A 22181-nucleotide genomic window follows, 5' to 3' on the forward strand; every position below is an offset into this window, starting at 1 on the left:
AAAAAATTAATTGTCTAAGAAGATGTATAGCTTCTATTGTCGACCTTCCAGGCATGAACCCAAATTGATTTTCTGTCACTGTTGTCTCCTTCCTTAATCTTTTTTCTATTACTTTTTCCCAAAGTTTCATAGTATGACTCATTAGTTTAATACCCCTATAGTTTGCACAATTTTGTACGTCTCCCTTATTCTTATATAAGGGAACTAAAGTACTTATCCTCCATTGATCAGGCATTTTTTTCGTTTTCAATATCATGTTAAATAATTTTGTAAGTCATTCAATACCTAATGCGCACAATGTCATTCCTGATTATTCAACATCTCATGGGAGCATTATTGGACATCATGGTCATGATCATGATAAAACATTATTTCAAAGTCAATCATCTAATTTTGAACATCTTTCATCAACTCAATCAAATGAATATCCATATGGATAATTTAATGCTAATTTATATCAACGCCCATATGTTGGAGATCAATTTAATCAGCATGATACTCAAAGAGATGTATTGATAAGGTATAACTATTATTGTATTTTTCTCATTATGTTATATTATTGTATGATAAATATGTACTGATGTATTGAATTTGTATGGCTTTATGTATTTATTTTTTTATTACTAGTTATCTATCTAGTTCTCCATTTTTTTTATAAATTCGTGCCACGACCGTACTGTGAAATGATATTGGAACTAGAACAGTGGTGTCCGCGATGGCCTCCACTACCGTTCCGGCAAACCATGATAAAGACCACCAGATTTTAGGCACAAGCATGGGATGTGGGATACTCACAAATCTATCATTGCAGGCATAAGATCTCCGGAAAAAGAACCGGTGGCCAAGGACCATCGCTGCACCAATTGTAGTTTGTGGCCTGCAAAAAAAAAAAAAAAAATCAATGTCATAAGAAATTTGACAGCCTCGCAACATAATCTAAAAAAGAAAATAAAATTAAAATAAAAAATAGAAATAAGAATAACCAAAGAGAAGCTAAGGGCACCGAAATTACAGGTCGAGCCTGAATCCAAGATGCTGGAGGTACGAGCAGTAGGAGTACCGCAACTGTGTTTCAAGCAGGCAATCGATGCCGTCCTTCCTTGAAGGGGAGCACATCTCGATCTCGCTCCTGGTAACAAGCAGTGCGTCCTCCGCTTCCGAACGCACGGATTCCCATCGCTCGTGGGGCTGCGCATAGCTCAGGGCACGGCGTCGCGCGTTTTCTTCTTCTCGCCTCGGTGACTGTATGAGGGACCAGCAACTAGAGAACACCGTATTACCGTCCGCGCCGGCGTCCCACACGAGTCCGTCGGGCATGATCCTCCTTTTCTTTGTCGGGGGCTGATCACCTGAAGCGGCATAGAAGTCTGAAAATGTATGATCTCGTTGCCTTCTAGAAAAGGGAAGATTCGTGAAGGGGTCGTATGGAGCGGCAGGGTGAAGGACAGCATAGATGGAGGCGGTTCTTGAATAGGATCCGGTGGAAGCGCAATTCGAGACGGATCTGTGGCAATAGCCGCCGTCAAAGGGCTGGGAGGCAGCCATCAATTAGGGTTTGAATTGGGGAGTGGTCCGACAGGGTGAAAGGATCGGAGGAGAATTCGAGGCGAGGATAAACTTTATAGGAGACGAGTGACAGAAAAATAGAGGGCATGGATTAGGTGGTGAGAAAAAACATTGACAAACTCTTTGTAGTAGATCCCACGTTAGGTGAGAAAAAATAAATTCCAGATTCAATTTAAGCCGACTTCTAAATAGTTAAGAGATGGAGGAATTTCATGTGTTACGGGAATTGATATTTCACTTAATTATAGTAAGTCTGTACAGTTGCTAACCAACTGGATAATCTGTGGGGCAATTGGTAAATTCCTTGAACCTACCTGAAAGAGCACCTGAAGATCAAAATGCTCAAACAATATTTTCAATGTCAACTTTCCGAAATGCCTCTCCAAAAACTTCCGAAAGCTAATCAAGTCATTCCGCCCTCCCAAATCGGTTCATTCCCAGATTAAATTGCACGTCAAATCAAAAGTAAAAAAAAAAAAACTACAGAAATCTAAATCCAACGTCTTAGCATAATCTCCTTTGGATTCCTTGCACGTCTTCTTTTGATTAACTAATCTTTATGGTTTTTTTTTTGTTGACTCGCTCTCTTTTAGTTCTCTTTTTCGTTTTCAATTTACATATTATTATTTTTTAATAATCAAAGTGTCTGACATTGGACTCAATTAATCTTAGAAAGGGACGACTTTCCTCCTACGTCGTCCGTCAGATACATCCGTATGGATAAATGGATCCACATCTAATAGTCAACTTTTTTAATTTTTTATCCACTAAAAAAAATATTCTACCATGCATCCTAGATATTTAGGAGTCTACTAAATATCTATGAAAATAAAATTAACATGCGATCACACTATAATAACTAATATTTTTAATTAGTCACGGATGATTGCTCCAATAAATTTTGACATTAATTTTTAATAAATATAAAATATTTCATTAGATGTCTAATATTTCTTATGCAAAGGAGTATTACGTTAGGAAAAATATCTCCCGTGATTTATCCTCTTCCAGAGAATATGAGGTGATTTTGAAGGAATAGTTAAGGTGACGATTTTATCTTTACTATAACTAATATATTTTTATTAATTTTACTCTTTTATTATTGTTCTTTAATTTTTTTTTTCAATAATGAAAGGTTGCTCAAACAATAGACTCACACTCTCATTTCCCTTTACCGAAGTCAAGTCATGCAAGTAAGATAAAAGACTACAGATTGATATCGTTGCATCATCTTTTATAAGGTTATATCCAAGCTATTGACAGTCAGATGCAGATGTAGTTGATTACCTCCATCCATCACAAGCTATATTTGTGAAGAGCAGAACTATTACAAATAACATATACCTAGCGTAAGAAGTACTAAGGAATTATACTTGTCTCCTAGATGTATGCTGAAAGTTGATCTCTAGAAATCATTTAACTTTATGTATTGGGACTTCCTTAGGATATCCTAATTAATCTACGGTTCCCCAAGAGATCTACATTGTTCATTCAGGAGTGTATCTCTACGACTTCCTTTTTACAAACAATAAAAAAAGGGATATATGGGCATTTCAGATAGACAGGACTAAGGCAGAGGGATCCCTTATTTCCTTACCTTTTTAGTCTTTGTATGGAATATATGGCACATTTGCTACACTAGCATATCTTGCGGATTGATTTTCATTTACCCCAACTGTGAGTAGTTGAGGATTACACATTTGACTTATGTTGATAACCTTATACTCTTAGCTAGAGCAGATGTACCATCTGTCACCACATTAGTAACATGTCTACAGCAATTTGGAGAGATAGTTGGCTTCAAAGCTAACCCAAAAAATTCAAACATATATATAGCTGGAGTAGACAAGCATACTAACAGGCAATTGATGTCTATCACAGGATTTATTGGGGGAGGCGTGCCTTTTAGATACTTGAGGATCCCTCTGGTCTCATAAAAGCTCAGAATTGTTGATTATTCACCACTTATGAACTCATTGATCAAGAGGATACATTCATAACCAAAGAACACCATTTTCTATGCAAGGAAAGCTCAACTAATCACATCAGTGATCCAAGGTATTGAGTGTTTCTGGATGTCCATTCTGTCACTAGCACATGGTATAATTGATCGTATCTATAGTGTCTATAGGACTTTTATGTGAACAACAGAACATCCTCTAATTGCATGGTTAGAAATGTATAAGCCAAAGGAGAAGGAAGACTTGGGATTTAGAGATCTGAAAGCTTGGAATCTTACATAGCTAACTAGAGTACTATGACAGATCCAAGATAAGCAAAACATGCACATGGTAGATTAGATGTGTTCATCACACTTACCTCAGGCTCACTGATTTTTGAGGTTGGTGAGTCAAGCATACCAATTCTCTACTGATTAAAAAAATTCCTACAGATCAGGGACATCAATTTAGCCTCAATTGGTACCTCAGAGATTGCAAGACAGTGGTTGGCCTAATGGTTTAGTCAGGCAACAAGAGGAGTTAAGAAGGCTTATAACTTCTTCAGGGTTTATGTACCAAGAAGCTATGGGCAATCACAATATGAAAAATCTAACTTCAATCGAGCCACACTTTCATACTATGGACTATGGGCAATCACAATATGAAAAATCTAACTTCAATCGAGCCACACTTCCATACTATGGATGTTAACACATGGCCTACCCACGATAAGCAAGAGTACTATTAAGATTCAATTAAAGTCCTATATTGGAAAGATTTGGTAAAGATCATAAGTTTAAAAAGATATAGGATATCTCCATTAGAATGAGATCTTTTGGGTAGAGTCCAAAAGTAAAGCTATGAGACAATATCATGTCATTATAGAGATATATGAGCATCCTTTGGACACAATAAGTACCTTGAAAACAAGAGATGAACCTTCTGTGGTTCAATAGAGGAGTCCCAAGAACATCTATTTTTCAAATGTTATTCACTTGTAGAACTATAAATCAGAATCAAATGGTGGCTACACATGCACTAAGAGATGCCCATATATTTACGGATGATGTGAGTCTTCAAACAACACTACATGGGGACTAGTAGCTTGACGAAGGTGTGACACCTTGTCATGTAATCCATGATTCACTATGTATGGATGATAAGGAATCTTAACATGTTTAAGAGTGTGAGTTTTAATATAGATTTAATACTCAAGAAGATACAAGTACGTGTATACAAGTTCTTAAATGAAAGCTTTGTACCCAACTTGCTCCATAATATCTGCCCAATTTGCTCTATAATCTCTTCTAAAATGTAGCTTAGGAATTTGACATTTTGATCTAAAACTATGCTCCTTGGCAATCCATAAAGTTGCATGATATCTCTAAAAATAGATCAACTATATGGTTATTCATCTCTTTTTATGCAAAGAATAAAAGGAGTCATTTTAGAAAATTTATTCATAACTACAAAAATAGAATTTGTATCTTGTTTGACTTTCACTTGTCACGTATTCAATTCTGGACCTACTTAGGCTTCTTCTAATTGACAAGTGTTTAGTCAACTTCAATCCATTTAGATTTTATTCATTTAACCTACACTCTCAATATCAAATAACTTGCGCTTGTATACTTGACGTATCACATTGTTAATTAAAATATAGTCCTAACTTGAATTTTTGTTCAAACATCGAAACTACATCTTTGTGCATGATTGCACCAACATGAATAGACAACTATATAACTATTTTCACTAACCACATTTAAATGAAATAACTAATCCAAAATGTGTGTGCAAATGACAATTAATGATTGTGTTAGCTGAATCAATATATAAAATACAAAAACTACAAAATACAAATACAAGAATGTGGACACACAAATATAACATAATTTGAAAATGTTATTCCTCCATAGCCTATAATGTTTTTGGTGCATCACCTTTAAATTATCCTAATTTGGATCTTTAAATGAAATTTAAAAAAACTTGGGATAAGACTCCGTAAATCAAGAATGAAATATCACTAGCCAGAGATCTCAACTCACATTAACATGATTTCCAATTGAAAAATAAGATTTCTCAGAACCTAGAGAAATCTTTACAACACAAGAAATACTAACAAAATAGTTTGTAAAACCCAAGGAATAAGCGACCTTAACAAAAAAAAAGAGGATAAGATAAGCATGAGAAATTAAACAACTCCTTAATCTCTATCGCTGTAAAGAGATGTAATAGAAATACAAGGGTGGGAAAAGAGTAAATGATATAGCTTGAATAATGAGAAGCTTTGAGATTGATTCAAAATCTTGGATATCATTTTAGCAATGATTCATAAAGCTAAATGGAGTATGCTTAGTAGAATCATGCCCAAAATAACGTCTACAAGAGATTATGTACCATGTTCTAATTTTCACTTGAATAAATCTGAACTTTATTATTCTACTTTATTGTAGCAAAAGATGATTATGCTCACCTAGGCATCTCTCATAACCCGTCCCGTAAATCATGAGATCAACTTATAATCAACCGTCGAATGATTTCTACTTTATTGCCAATAGTCTAATTGACTAGATTTTCACAATCAGCTAAAAAATGTTCTCGCTTAACTGATTCTATATATTTCAACTGATTAACCAAGTTATCTAGTTGATTGATGCTCAATAAAAACCTTTTCTTCTATAAAACCAAGATGCTAATTGAGTGTACATTATTCCTGTTAATTAGTCACCTTCAATTGATTAGACCAATATTTCAATCATCTGCTCACATTTGAGTCCATTTCAACTCTTGGTACATTCTCACATGCTAGATAATTGTATTCAGTGCACGCTTATTGTCAAACTTAACAAATCACAATTTCTAACTTAGCAAAGGGATCAAATAACAACACACCATGATTATACGAAATCACAAAAGAGGATCTCCTCGGGATGGTCTAGTGGCTAGTATATTAAGTGTTGCCACCATGAACTCTGGGGTTCGAATCTCAACAAAATCAAAGGTAAATATCTCCCTTATGTGCTAGTCATTATTTCAAAGACTAGTAGCCGCCCGTGATTTACCTCCTCCGTGTTGATCCTAAAATGAATTAACAAAGGCGGAAGTGTTAGGAGCGAACGTATTTACCTTTGCCACTATGAAATCACAAAAGAGAAACATATACAAGACTCTTTGCATATATTTTCTAACAAATAACCATCACCTTAAATTAATCTCCTGGAACTAGCCACCTTGGTACAATTAACTAATACTGCACACATCCACAATTTAGTTTTGGTCAGTTCCAATTATCCCAAAAAAACTCCACCTAAATCATGTTAAAAAAATTTCTTGCAATTCGATGGAACCCATTCATTCAAACTGAATCTGTAGCAGTTAGACCTAGTAGACCCTAACTCATAACCCAACTCGTCCAAGCTGTTTTTAATTCGATCTTTTCAAGTTAACTTCCTGAATCAACAACCAAGCTGGAGTTCGAGACAAGAAAACTTTTAGGTTGGTTACAATTTTATTCCAATACTATCAGCTTACGTCCAATAAGTACAAATGTTGGCAAATAGAACTCTATCCCAAAGCTTCTGCTTCATATGCATAAGATGCATATACACCTCTCAGAAAAAAAATCATAAATCAACATGAACTATTATCACATGAAAGTTAGAAAACAGCAACGATACACTTTAGCTCATCTGACAAAATTTGACATACACAAATTAAAGTTCAAATAGGCAAGAATCTAAGTTTAACATAGCTCAAGTTATCGCACTGATGTCCTTCACAAAGTTGATTCTTCCCTTTGAAATTCTCTCAGAAAACTCAGATGCACTTGAATACCTACCTGTTTCATAGCATGCATTTAAAAATGCAATGCAAGTTATGCGATCAGCATTCTGATCTTCATCCAATAGTTTGTTAATGAACAGACCTGCTGCATCAACTTGCCCTTCAGAACTAAGCTTCCTTACTAAGATATTAGTTGTTCGAGTCCGCTGTTTTTTTTCAAGCCTCTCCAATAGACATACTGCAGTATTAGACCTCAGCCTCTTGCAAAATTCATATGCCAATGTAATGCGACTAACTTCACATGGGACCAGACCTTTATCCAGCATGGCTTCATAAAGTGCCCTTGCCTCATCCAACCTAGATTCATTGCAGAGGCCACTTATTAAAGCGCCATATGTTACTGAGTCAGCTACACAACCAAGCTGAATCATCTTCTCAAAGATTTTCAATGCAGAGGCTGCTTTACCTAGCCTACAGTATCCACCAATCATCGCCGTGTAAGTTTCTTTTGTAGGAACTAACCCCAATCCGAGACATCTCTCAAACAACCTTTCACTCTCGACCATTCTCCTTAACTTACAAAAAGCAGTAATCAGAGTGGTGTATGCATGAATGTCAGGATGGCATCCTGAATCAACCATCTGATCAAATAATTCCATAGCTCGAGAGCATTGGCTTCGCTTGCAATGCTCAGTCATAAGAATAGTATATGTGACTTTATCCCAATGCAACCCCTGTTCTGAAGCCACCTGAAGTTGCCTATAAGCTTCATGAATCCTACCTTGTTTGCAGAGCCCATGTACAACTGCATTATATGTACAGATATTTGGAAGACAATTATCACCTTTCATTTGATCCATTAATTCATAAGCTCGGTCCAAATTTCCATCTTTGCAGTACCCATCGATCAGAGTGGTGTAGGTGTTTGTGTTCGGTACCAAATTTTGCTCGCGCATTCTTGTTAGCAACATCTCTGCACGACTAAGCTTGCTCTCCTTACAGTATCCTGAAATCATAGCAGTATAAGTACACACATTCGGCTTGTAGGAGTTGCTGCGTACAAGTTTCAGGAATAACCTGAAAGCTCGCTCTGTCCAACCGATCTTGCAGAGCCCATCAATCAATGCAGTATGGGTATACACATTCGGCTTTAATCCCAGACCAACCATTTCCTCGAGCACCTGAAACGCCTGCTTAACACTTCCCCTTTTGCAAAGGGCAGCTATCAGGACGGTGTAATTGATCACATTTGGGACAAAACCAAGTTCCAACATCTTGCGGAAGAAACCAGAGACCCAACTGAAACAACCCTTTTTGCAAAAGGCGTTCACCACCAGAGTGCACGTCACGTTGTCGATCAGAAGACCCCTCGCCTCCACCGTCCTTAACAGCCTCTCCACTTCATCAATCCGGCCTTGCCTGCAGTAAGCAGCGATCATCGTCTTGAAAGTATGAGAATTGGGGAAGATTCCATTCGCAGGCATTTCAGCAAACAGTTGCTCTGCGTAGCTAATAGATCCTGAGCCGATGGCAATCCTGAGAACCAAATTCATGGTGTCGATGCTGATCGGGAGCCCCTGGCTACGCATCTCGAAAGCCATGCCGACGGCCTCTTTTAGCCTGCCTACCTCAGAGAAGCTCACAGCCAAGCAACTCATGACCTCCTGGGCATTCTTCAGGTTGCCGAGGGCGAGCAAGGAGCTCCCGGCGGTGACGTAGAATCGCAAGAAGTGGCGGAACTGGGGGCGGGCGATCGCCCAGCGGAAAAAGCTGAGAGCCACCGTGGAGCCCTCGGAGTCGGCGAGGAAGGCAAGGGCGGCGACTGCTTGCTCGTCGGAGAGGTGGACATGAAGGGACCGAAGCTGGTGGTCGCCGTCCTCATAGGTATGGGAGATGAGAGCGCAGACATCGGAGAGGGACGCCGGATTGTTCTGCGACACAAAGGGCCGACCTTGGAAGGGTTGGCGGGGGCGAACGAGATCGGCGAAGGGCCTGGTGGGATTGGTGAGGGCTAAACCTGAGACTGGGACGAGGCTACGATGGAGATGCAATCGGGTTAAGCAGTGCATACCTTCTTCGGGCCGGCTGTTGAAACTGAAATGAATCAAATTTCTATAAACATTGAATTTGGTAACAATTAGAACAAAACTAAACAAGTCTTAATATTTTTATTAAAAAAGATAAAACATAAAGTACAAATTAGCACTAATGTTTACTGTGTCACGGTTGTTTTTTTTTTTAAATGTGTTGCGCTAATTAGTGAGAGTCCAGGGATAGCTCCATTCTTGGAAGAAGTATTTAAAAAAACAATAAAGCTCATGTTATTAAAATTATTAAAAAAATATAAATTTATTTTATTATCAAAATAACATTCTAACTCATGTACTTATGAGATCTTAAATACTACTCATTTATAACAATTACAATCATATAACTATATACAACTTACAAATTAAAACTATTATAATATAATATTGATAAGATAAAATATCCATATTATATTATAGTAGATGACTATAACCTACCGTCAAATGATTAAATATAGGAATTTTTTCTCTGAATGTATAAATCGGAATTGATCGTGTTCCATGAAATGTCTATATTATAAATATGGTATCATTATATTAGTGGCTCCCGTACGATTATTCCATATTATGAAGACGGAGTTCAACATGAACTTAAATGGATAAGTACATGAATTAGAATTGATATATGTGATCAAATTTTAACCTCTCAATTATGATAATCATTATCTCAAATACTTACCAACTAAATTATGTCTAAAATGTTCATATTAGAAAAAAAAAAGATACATCTGTTAAAATAACAGTCCCGTCCTATAAATATAAAGAAAAATAAATACAAATATACATAGTACATATAATAGGATAAATATTATGTTGTCAATTCCTGAGCTGAAATTTTCATGAACCATCGATATAATACAGTATTACTAGTGACGAATAATTAAAGTGTTATATTGGAGCACTCCACGTGTTCAGAGCCTTTTGGTCCAAACTAGTTTTGGAATGCCAGGTTAGATATCCTCTCCCTCACGCCCCTCGACCATTACTAGCGTCGATGCTCCGTCTCCACTAGTTGCAAGGCTGCTACAGTCCTGACGATGCGTCGCCGGAGGCCCGGAGCTACCTTATGTTCTTCCCCTCCCCTTCCACATCAGTTTCCACTTAGCTTAGTAAGCCTCATAGCTTATCCACGTCTGTTGCAGCACTCAACCAAGAAACTATTTCTTACTACCCAAACCAGTCACTGCCGATATATAAGGCCGACCTGCGGGAACCAAGCAGAACCAAAACCAAAGGGAAACATCCACCCTAACCGTGCGCACTACCTCTTGTCCATTGGTCACCAAAATCACAGCATCTCACGTTGCCACTGGCGAAGTCTCCATGAAATACCAACCAGCAAACCATCGCCCCTTATCCTTTTTGAGCCTCACTATCTACTATGCCTCTGGCCACCTGCCATCTGTCTCCTTCCCGAAGAGAAAAGGAACGTCGAACAACTTTCAATTTATTATTATTATTAAAAATCTTTCATTTATACATTAACAATTTAACATAAGATATGAAAATTGAGCTTACAAACTATCAAATATTAAATAGTGGAAAATTGTTAGTACAATAGACTTATGATCCAGATTGATTAAGTTAAAATTGTGTTTTGATGTTTAATCAATATATTTAATGGTTGAGTCAGATGCCAAGTAAAACAAAGTTAACTAGACATTTGATGGTAAAGAAGTTCAAGTGTATTTCAATTAAATGGACATTTGATAATTAAAAGTTTAATAGGGAGTTGGTAATAGTAAAGTTCAGGTGAGTCACAATTAACTAAATACTTTGTAGTTAGAAGTCAAACAACAAGTTAGCAAGGGAAAAAAGTTCATGTGAGTTACGATTGACTAGATACTTAACAACAATGAAAGTCCTAAAAAGTCAGAAACTTATGATATTAGGCAAGTGAGTGAAAGTACTGACAATTCATGGAGGGTCTGATGTTAGGCATGTAAGTTGAAATTATAATAAGTCATGGAGGATCGGATGTTAAGGGCATGAAACATTGAATATTAAGCATGTGAGGAAAGTCATATTATGTGATAAAGGATCAAAAGTTAGGTATGTGAATAAAAGTCCTAATAGGTCATAGAATATCAGATAATAGGAATGTGAAGGGAAATTCCGACAAATCATGGAAGAACTAATATCAAGCAAGTGATAGAAGTCTTAACTAGTCATGAATGACCTAATGTTAGGCATGTGAGAGGATGACTTGGTAGGTTATGGAGGACTAGATGTCGAGCACATGATAGAAGTTTTGATAGGTCATGAAGAATTGGATTTTAGGTAGTCCATGGGAATTGAACATTGGTCAAGGTGATTGGATGTTTAATAGTGACTGAAATCTAGACATATCATGGAAAACTAGATGCTTGACTAGGGATGAAGTTCTAATAGGTCAAGGATGATTGAATGCTATACAAGGTTAAAATTTTTAGTGGAGTAGATTCTTGGTAGGTCAAGGTTGACCTATACTTCGCATACAAGGAAGTCCAAAGACATGGGATTTCTTGACATATGAAAATTTAATGTGAATGATATTTTCACTACTATGAACAACTTTTTTAACGTGAATAGCATCTTCCATCAATTAGTAGAGTCACCTGAACTAATAGAATTTTAGCATAAATAATATTTTTAGTCTGAAAACGAACACAAGTATAATTAGTAAACTTTGATAGTCAACTAATAATGCACATATTTCATATAGGTCTTTTACGATATTTTGATATGTACCTTGTCCTATTTTATATGTATATATTTCACATTTTCATCTCTTTGTATTTCATTTTGATATTTTCCAAGTTCAAAGAATTGCTCTCGTGCGTTTCTTTTGATAGGGCGCAAAAAGGAATCAAAATGGTGCTAAAAGTCAACTTCTAAAGACTTACCAAATGCCACGAGGGGTCATACCAATCAATATGGCCCGCACTAATTCCCAGGCTTTTGCCAGATCTGACCACGGGCAGTCATGCCACCCGACATAATCCATGTCAAAATGCAAATGTTTCATAGAGCCTGCCACGGGCATCCGTGCTAGCCGACACGACCTATGGCCATTTTGAGGATTTGTCACTGAACCCACCACGAGCGCCCATGCCCGCTGACACGGCCCTTGGCGGGCCCCAGAGAAGTTCACAGCGTCCACTAAGGGCGCCATGCCTGTCGACACGACCCGTAACAGACGCCTAGAGAAAGAGTATTTGAGTGGATTTTTGGTTTGAGAAGGGGATCTCGATTTGGAGTCGCCCAAGGGCTCCAATAAGACCTCGAAGGATGATCTAGAGGAGATTTGATGCCATCAACATTGGGAATTCAAATCGAGTGCATCCGAAGACGCATTCAAGCAACAAGACTAAGATTTCTTTCTCATTTTCTGAATTAGATCTTAATTGTAATTGTTTGAACTATGATTTCTGGTTGTAACTCCATTTCTATGGAGTATATTCTTAATTCTAGGATTAGAGAATAGCTTTTTGATATATGAATATCTTTTTTTTTAATCTATTGAGTTTGAATGTTTCTTATTCAATGATATGTGTATTTGTGATCCAAATTTATTGTGTAAACATGATCTTGATGTCAAAATCATGAGATTCATATTCCACGAGGATTTAGGGATGAAGCGATAGGGGAACCCAATCCTCCGACCTGTAGAAACATAAAACATGGAGATTCGACTACGAAAGTAGATCGATATGCCACGAGCAGCAATAAGTTGTCATAGATCTTAATGGATCTATTATAATTTATCACCACATGGTAAGAGAAGGCAACTTAGGGGTTGTGGGACTATGTGACAAGATCTCCTTAAGAAAGCAATCCCCCTGCTCTGAAAGTAGGCGACAACTTGGAATGGATATGCCGGTGTAGTTATAAAAGTTCACATCGGATATCATAGGATATTCTACCTACATGAACTACCATTGAGGATAGAAAACTAAATATAGATGAGATGTTTATAATCATTGTGGTAAAAATCAAAAACCTAGAATTACTTTCACTAATCCAATTCTCTTGGATCACTCTCCTTTCTTTTCTCTCTTCTTGATCAATTTTCTTCTCTCACTCTTCTCCACTCCACTTTTCAAAATTTCTAATTTTCAGACACTCAAAATCCTATGATTAGTCTAGATAAATTGAATTTGCTTAGTAAGCTAGTACTTGACCACTAGTTATCATAGGATTAATATCTTTTTATTACTTAACAACATGCTCTTGCACTTTCAGATTTATCTCATCAAGTTTTTGGCACCGTTACCAGAAATTAATTTTGATTGATATTAGTTGAATAACAAATTGATTGGATTAAACTGTTTCTTTTCATAGTTTTACTTTGAGTTTGTTTATACTCATTTTAATTTTGTTTTTTTTTTATCTTTTCAGTGGATATTGAATTTTAATTAAGTTTGAAATCAAGTGGATGAAATGAGGATAGTTGATGGTACTAAATCTCTTAAATATTTTGCTGTGTCTCTCTCTCTCTCAGAGCTTGAGATCTTGCATTGTTGGGCCTTTAATCGAAGCTAGAAATTTCAAACTGAACCTAGAGATGATTCTTAATATTCAACAACAGCGACTAAGGGGCATACTTTCAGAAGATCCATACTGACATTTAAACTGATTTCTAATGTATTGTGATACAGTAAGCAAGATGGTGTCTCTAAAGATGCGATCAGATTAATGTGATTCAATTTTTCCTTAACAACAAGGTCAGTGATCGGTTATACTCATTTCCACCAAGGAGTATCATCACTTGGGGATAGATGGAGAAGTATTTTCTTAACAAATATTTCCTGCCAACCATAACAATAAAGTGAGAAGCCAAATCATAAGGTTCTAATAGATAAAAGGTGATAGCCCTAATAATGTAAGCTCTGGATTTGAATCTTCCTTTTAAAATTATGTGTGATACTAGTGATTTCGTAGTTGGAGTAGTATTAGGGTAGAGGAAAGATAAAAAACTATATGTCATACATTATGCAAGCAAGACACTAGATGATGCTCAAGTAAACTATGTCACTACTGAGAATGAATTGTTAGTTACAAAATTTATATTTGACAAATTCATATCATATTTGGTGGGATCAAAGGTGATAGTTTACACTGATCATGCCACGATCAAATATCTATTGAATAAGAAGGACACAAAGCCCCAACTCATTTGATGGATATTATTGCTTCAAGAGTTTGATATGGAAATCAAGGATAAAAGAGGATCAACAAATTTGGTAGCAAACCACCTTTCTTCTTAAACCGATATAATAAATATGGAATGGATAATGACTTGTCGATTAATGATACTTTTCCTTTTGAACAGCTTTTAGCTGTTAGGAATTAAGATGCTCTATGGTACGTAGACTTAGTGAACTTCTTAGCATGCGGGATTTCACCCCGGGTACACTTATTAACAAAGGAGGAAATTCTTGGCGAATCCAAAATATTTTATCTAGGATGAACCATTCTTGTATAAAAGATGTTCAGATGACATCTATAGAAGATGTATTCTAGATGAGGAGATTCGTGACATCCTTCATCATTGTCACTCTTCGGCTTATGGTGGTCATTCATGGGCTATCAAAACTATAGCAAAAGTTCTACAAGTTGGATTCTATTGGCCCCATATATTCAAGGACATTAGGTATTTTGTGAAGGCATGTGATCACTGCCAAATGATAGGGAACATCACCAAGAGGCATGAAATGCCACAAAATGCGATTTTAGAAGTTGAATTTTTTAACGTACGAGGGATAGATTTTAAGGGGTCTTTCCTTAAATCTGGGGTGAACAAGTATATTTTGGTAGTCGTCAATTCTATCTAGGGGATAGATTTTAAGGGGCCTTTCCTTACATCCGGGGTGAACAAGTATATTTTGGTAGTCATCAATTCTATCTCCAAATGGGTGAAGGTCATTGCATCTCCATCATGTCATGCTAAGACAGTTATAAACTTGTTCAAAAAGGTTATTTTCCCTAGATTTGGAATTTCCTGAGCAGTGATTAGTGATGGAGGATTTCAGTTCATTAAAAGGCAATTCATAAATCTATTAAAGAAATATAGAGTGAGACATAAGATAATCACCCTATACCATCCTCAAACAAGTTAGTAAGTAGAAATATTAAATAGAGAAACCAAGAGTATTTTGGAGAAGATAATATCAACATCTCAGAAATATGGGTCCCTTAAATTGGATGACACCCTGTGAGCATATCAGATGGCTTATTAAACCCCTTAGGAACAACTCTAGTTTAGCTAATTTATAGGAAGCCTTTGTTGGTGCAACATCCCTCAGGTCAAGGTTGACCTGGTTGACCAAGCTGAGTCTTGGTTTGAGTTTAGATGTTTGACAATAAGATATTGATTGAAGAAGAGTCAAGTAGGTCAAGGGAGTGACCGGATACTTGACTGGGAAGTCCTAGTGAGTGAAGCTAGGCAGATGGAAAGTCCTAGTGAGTGAAGCTAGGCAGATGGAAAGTCCTAGTGAGTGAAGCTAGGCAGATGGAAAGTCCTAGTGAGTGAAGCTAGGCAGATGGAAAACCCTAGTGAGTGAAACTAGGTGAAAGTCCTGGTGAGTGAAGCCAGGCAAGGGAAAATTCAGATGGATCAAGGATGATCGGACATCTGGTGTTGGGAAGTCCAAGTAGGTCAAAGGATTGACTGGATACTTGGCATGAGGAAATCCAGATGGGTCAAGGTTGACCAGACATCTGGTGGAAGTCCAAGTAGGTCAAGGGAGTGACCGGATACTTGGCACGACTAAAAAAGTCTAAGTGGGTCAAAGGGATTGACTAGACACTTGGTGGGAAGTCCTAGCAGGTCAAAGGAGTGACCAGATGCTAGGCATGATGAACCAACGGGTCAAGGTTGACCGGGTGTTGGTTTGGTAGGCTTGGGACTTGGTTTTGGGCAAAAACCAAGCACTGGATCGATCAGTGGATCTATCCAGGAGCTGGATCGATCAGTGGATCGATCCAAGCCTTTCCTAGCGAACAGAGAGCCTCTGGATCGATCCGTGGATCGATCCAGATGTCCCAATCGATCAGTGGATCGATTGGGACGCGACTGCTTCGCGCGATAAGCGCTAGATCGATCGGCTGATCGATCCAGGCATTTTCCCAGAGCACAGAGGCGCTCTGGATCGATCCATGGATCGATCCAAAGCCTCCCCGATCGATTGGGAACATTCGAATCGATCGGGATCCGACCGTTGCGTCGGGTTTATAGCCGCAGGCGGACGTTGTCTTCGGCAGAACTTCACCGATTCATTCCAGATTCAACACAGCTCCTCCCCAGCACTCTCTAAGCTCCTCACCGCCAGTTCTTGAAGGTTCTTGGAGGTTCATCCAAGTCAAGAGGCGAGTTGCAACGAGAAGAAGAAGAAGCTAGGGTTTTTACTGCATTTCTTGTAAGCTTTTGCTTATTCTTTACTACCCTTTCTTCTTCTTGTACTGAGAGTCTTGTAGGGCTTCTCCGCCCTCGGTAGTTACCGAAAAGGAGTATTTTCATAGTGGAGGGTGCGTGCGTGGTGTGGATCCTTGGATTAGTCATCTCCGTTGGAGGTGGATACCAAGTAAACTCCTAGTGTTAGCGTGTTTGTGTTTGTTTATGTATTTTCCGCTGCGCATTCTTGAAGAAACAAGCAACACCAAGCAACGAGCACGCGACGAGCTATTCACCCCCCCCTCTAGCTACTTTTGGTCCTAACAAGTGGTATCAGAGCAAGGCCGCTCTTCACCGGAATCATCGCCGGAAGGGTCAAGCATATCAAGAAAAGCTAGAGGGTGAAGAAGTTGGAGCAAATTCTTCAAGTTCAAGACTTTATCAAGCTCAACTTCAAGATGCAATTCCAAGATGAGCTTGGATTTGACACAAGGGTGGCTCCACCATACACTTCTACGAGTTTCGATTCTTGGAAATCAAGAATCAAAAATTTTCTTATGATGGAGATAGAGCAATGGTTTGCTCTAATGGAAGGCTTCAAGGCTCCAAGAAATTCAAAGGGCAAAGGTCTAAAGAAAAGCAAATGGAGCCCGGAGCAAGTCCAAAGGTGCGAGGCAAATGACAAAGTGACCAAGCTTTTGGTCAATTTATTGCCAAGCACCATCCTTTGCAAAATTGGAGAGTTTGAAGATGCAAAGGAGCTATGGAGCAAATTGGCCAAGCTTCATAAAGAGATCCCCTCCACTGTACAAGATCATGAAGAATCCAGAGAGGGTGACTCTTTGAAGCAAGACCAAGAGGAGGACTCCGAGGTTGAGAGATGCTCAACCTCCGAAGAAGAGGAAATCCAAGAAGCTTCATCCTCAAGGGAATGCAACGAAGGGAACAAGGAGGGAGCATACTCCTTGTTTCATGTTCAAGATGATGAAGCCTCCACCTCTAGGATTGAGGGGGAGCAATCCTTGGTGACTCCGGATCAAGAAGAAGGAGAAGCTTCTACATCCGGGTCAAGTGAAGAAGAAGAAGATGGTGTCCCCTCCGAAATTCAAGAAATAGCAAATAGAGGAGCAAGTGTCATCCCTACACAAGAAGGTATAAATGTTTCAATTAAAAATAAAAATCATATAATATGTTTTGAGTGTAGGGAAAGTGGGCACTACAAGAGCAAGTGTCACAACTTGGCCAAGAAGAAGGGCAAGGAGAAGCCCGAGGAGACCATTCCCGGAACAAAGAAGAGCAAGGAGCATATCATATGCTTCTCTTGCAATCAAAAGGGGCATTACCGGAGTCAATGCCTCAAGGGGAAGAAGATGGTCAAGGCTCAAGGAGGCATTAGTCAAGGGGAAGCCTCCAAGGTAAAGAAGAAGGTAACATTTATTGAGCCTACTCCTTTACATTATGGTAAAAAGCATGATAGTTCTAATTTTTATCATTTTAATGCGATTTACCATAAGAATAGGAAGCATGAGGGCTTTAAGGAAAAGCATGTGGCCCTACATGCCAAAACTACTACACCTAAGGCTAGGAATGTAGGTAAAAGTCTAGGCAAGAACTCTAAGGATTGTAGCTACAAGCCTAGAAACAAAAATGCTCATGGACTTAATGGAAAACCAAAAACTAAGGAGTTAGTGATGGAAAATCAAGTCTTGAGGTCAAGACTTGATAAAATGAAAAAGACCCTAAGAAGGATGGAAAATATCTTATTAGGCCAAAATGAGCATAGCCTAGGTCTAGGAGCACAAAGGTCATCCAATGGTCATAGAGGTTTGGGATACAAACCCAAAGCTAAAAAGAATGTGCCTAGTTATCATAGGGTTCCATATAGCTATGGAACAAACCCTAAGTCTAGAGGTCAAGTCCAAGATACAAGGAAGATATCCTAGAAGTATCTTTGCAACCAAAGTGACTAAGACTTCTAAGAAGTCTAAGAAAGTCACTAACAAGGTCACAAGAGAGGCTATCCCTAGAGTTGACCTAGAAAATGTGACCAAGGCTTCTAAGAAGCTCAACAAGGTTACTAGGAAGGTATCTAGGGAAGTTATCCCTAGTGAGTACCTAGAGCATCCAAGGAGCACCAATAGGTGTTGGGTTCCTAGGAGCATCTTCTCTACCCCATAGATGGGTTAGAGAGTGTCAACTCCGATTAGAAGGGTAGTTAACCCAACTTTGAGGAAATTGACACTCAAGGAGCATTTTCAAGGTTTTGTTAACCTTTGAAAATGAAATGGAATTATTATTTACTCCTTGAAAGAGTAAAATGTGCCTAATGGTGGAAAATTGATTTTATCTTAAAAAGGCATAAATTGGGAAAACCTAGAGAAATACCAAGTTGGGATTTTGGTATTCTCTTATAAATTTTAAGGCACTCCGGGCCTTGATTTATGTGATTACTCTTGAGGAAAAATGGAATATGCCAACATTTGAGGATAAGCTTAATTTCAATTGGCATAAATTAATCAAGAGAATTAGAAATGCCCATTTAGGTTTTGACACTCTCTTGAAGCACTTTGGGCAATCTAGGGTTTAAGTTTTAGGATTAGCTAAGATTAACGATACTTAGATAGGTAATCTAGGTATATTTTATTTATGCTAAACCTTGCCATGATTGTTTGCTCATAATATGCCATAACATCATATTTTATCTCATTTGTATTTTGCATTCATGACTTATCATGAAAAATACAAAAATACCATGTCATGCCATACATACATCATGTAGTTATAGGAATCTTTCTTTTGAAAGCTATTTTATTTTGATGTATGCCATAACATTATCATGCATTATGTTTATTTCCTTAAAAATTAAGGACATATGGCATTAGTTAAACAAGTGGCATTTGTTTACAACAAGTGGAATAAACAAGTGACATTTGTTTAACAAGTAAATCAACAAGTGACATCCTTTGTGGATGTCTACCTCTCAAATGCCTAGATAGATATGCATGATCCCTAGAATAGGGCAAAACCAAAATCTTACATCTCACAAAGACCTATAAGATGACTTGTATGTGTTTCAGTGCACATTAGATACAAGTGAGATGTTAGGATGATGAACAAAACTCAAGATGTTGATTTAGTGCATTCTTTTGAGTTTTAAGTTCATCAAAACACATAGTTATGTGTTTTTCCATCATTGGGAAAGCTAATGTACAAGTCATGTGCATTATGCCCAAGGAACATGATGGGATATTGGTTTTGAAAATGTTTTTAAAATGTTTTTGGAAAACTTTGGTGAAGGCTATCTTTTGATAGTAATCACCATTGAATAGTTAGACACAAACTTGAAGAAAACGCTAAAGTTTTTGTAAGTTTTTAAGTTTATGTCAATCTTTGAAAATATAAAGTATTTTCATAGAAAGCTATTTTTCCATGATTAAGTATGCCCTAAATAATGTTTACACGAAATTTCATGACTTTTGGATTTTTGTAGAATTTTCTAGGGGTTTCTGAAGTTGACTGAAATGGAATTTCAGCAACTATCAGAACTCCGATCGATCCATGGATCGATTGGAGTTCCTGAATCGATCCGTGGATCGATTCAGAATAAATCTAGCAGAAGCTCGCTGGATCGATCGGTGGATCGATCCACACTGGCAATCGATCGGTGGATCGATTCGGTTGGTTCAATCGATTGGATCCCAACTCAATCGATCCAAGTTGCTGATTTTGGGGAAGGCCTGACTTCAGCATCTTTGAACCATGGTTAGTCTATGTAACCATTCCAAACCCTTAAAATACATTTGTATACATAAAAAGGGTGTTTTCGTGTTGAAAACAAGGATGGAATGGTTAAGGAAGACTTCATTGAAGTTTAGGTTGAGGTTTGTTTCAAATTTTGAACATTTGAACCTCAAAACTTCTAAATCTGGGTTTCCTAAAGGTTTAGGGATTCCAAGTCATTGTTGGTGCAATGACAGAAGTTACCACCATGTCTTTAGGGGGAGGGACTCTTTAAAGGCATGAAAATTATTTTTCATGAACCTTGGAAGGTGGTTAACCTTCTTTATAGAAAATGCTCAAGGTTGGGTATTTGTCTACATTGAGGGTGAAGTTAAGGATAAATGAAGGGTATGGGACCTTCATTGTCGTGTTGATCACAACGAGTGATGTTGTGAACAACGATGAGCAACTCTTCAGGGGGAGAGTTGTCAACAAATGGATTTGTTGATGTATACCCAAAATTGGGGCATGGGTTGATGTGTGCCCAAAGATGGGTTGATGTGTTTTATCAATAGGGGGTTTGATGTGTGCCAATAGGGGGAGAATGAAAGGACTTGTGAATAGGAGTAAGTTAGACTTTCATTACCTAGAGGGAGTTTGCCCTCTTAGGGGGAGAATGAAGAGTCTAACTTATGTGTTCATTACCTAGTGGCATGAAGAATGAGGCTATGGGATTAGCTTAACTTACATGTGGTATTGTAAGTGTTATTGTGGTATTGTCAAACATAAAAAAGGGGGAGATTGTTGGTGCAACATCCCTCAGGTCAAGGTTGACCTGGTTGACCAAGCTGAGTCTTGGTTTGAGTTTAGATGTTTGACAATAAGATATTGATTGAAGAAGAGTCAAGTAGGTCAAAGGAGTGACCGGATACTTGACTGGGAAGTCCTAGTGAGTGAAGCTAGGCAGATGGAAAGTCCTAGTGAGTGAAGCTAGGCAGATGGAAAGTCCTAGTGAGTGAAGCTAGGCAGATGGAAAGTCCTAGTGAGTGAAGCTAGGCAGATGGAAAACCCTAGTGAGTGAAACTAGGTGAAAGTCCTGGTGAGTGAAGCCAGGCAAGGGAAAATTCAGATGGATCAAGGATGATCGGACATCTGGTGTTGGGAAGTCCAAGTAGGTCAAAGGATTAACTGGATACTTGGCATGAGGAAATCCAGATGGGTCAAGGTTGACCAGACATCTGGTGGAAGTCCAAGTAGGTCAAGGGAGTGATCGGCACGACTAAAAAAGTCTAAGTGGGTCAAAGGGATTGACTAGACACTTGGTGGGAAGTCCTAGCAGGTCAAAGGAGTGACCAGATGCTAGGCATGATGAACCAACGGGTCAAGGTTGACCGGGTGTTGGTTTGGTAGGCTTGGGACTTGGTTTTGGGCAAAAACCAAGCACTGGATCGATCAGTGGATCGATCCAAGCCTTTCCTAGCGAACAGAGAGCCTCTGGATCGATCCGTGGATCGATCCAGATGTCCCAATCGATCAGTGGATCGATTGGGACGCGGCTGCTTCGCGCGATAAGCGCTAGATCGATCGGCTGATCGATCCAGGCGTTTTCCCAGAGCACAGAGGCGCTCTGGATCGATCCATGGATCGATCCAAAGCCTCCCCGATCGATTGGGAACATTCGAATCGATCGGGATCCGACCGTTGCGTCGG

At 38.3% G+C, this 22181-nt stretch overlaps 2 protein-coding genes across 8 annotated transcripts in view; both read right to left on the bottom strand.

Annotated features, from left to right (window-relative positions):
* LOC122047399 (cyclin-T1-5-like) overlaps nucleotides 1–1667 on the bottom strand; it is a 16350-nt gene extending 14683 nt beyond the window's left edge. For 3 of the 7 annotated variants that reach the window (XR_006130529.1, XR_006130530.1, XR_006130531.1), the window contains exons 1-2: nucleotides 1013–1666; nucleotides 796–877 (exon numbers count right to left, since the gene is read on the bottom strand). Coding sequence is in view for 1 of the 7 variants with exons in the window: in XM_042608667.1 (XP_042464601.1) it covers nucleotides 796–877; nucleotides 1013–1545 (615 nt within the window). In the remaining 6 variants the exon portion in view is untranslated. Of the gene's footprint in view, nucleotides 1–795; nucleotides 878–1012 lie in introns of all 7 variants that reach the window. The other 4 variants (XR_006130527.1, XR_006130528.1, XR_006130532.1 and 1 more) reach the window with 2 other exon arrangements.
* A 5496-nt stretch (nucleotides 1668–7163) lies between these two features.
* Nucleotides 7164–9369, bottom strand: LOC122047400 (pentatricopeptide repeat-containing protein At4g19890-like). Its single transcript, XM_042608668.1, has one exon. The coding sequence runs from the start codon at nucleotides 9356–9358 to the stop codon at nucleotides 7259–7261; it is 2100 nt and encodes a 699-aa protein (XP_042464602.1). The 5' UTR covers nucleotides 9359–9369; the 3' UTR covers nucleotides 7164–7258.
* Between the last annotated feature and the right edge of the window lie 12812 nt (nucleotides 9370–22181).

The sequence above is a fragment of the Zingiber officinale genome, chromosome 2B, assembly GCF_018446385.1.
Source record: "Zingiber officinale cultivar Zhangliang chromosome 2B, Zo_v1.1, whole genome shotgun sequence".
In the NCBI taxonomy this organism is placed as follows: Eukaryota; Viridiplantae; Streptophyta; class Magnoliopsida; order Zingiberales; family Zingiberaceae; genus Zingiber; species Zingiber officinale.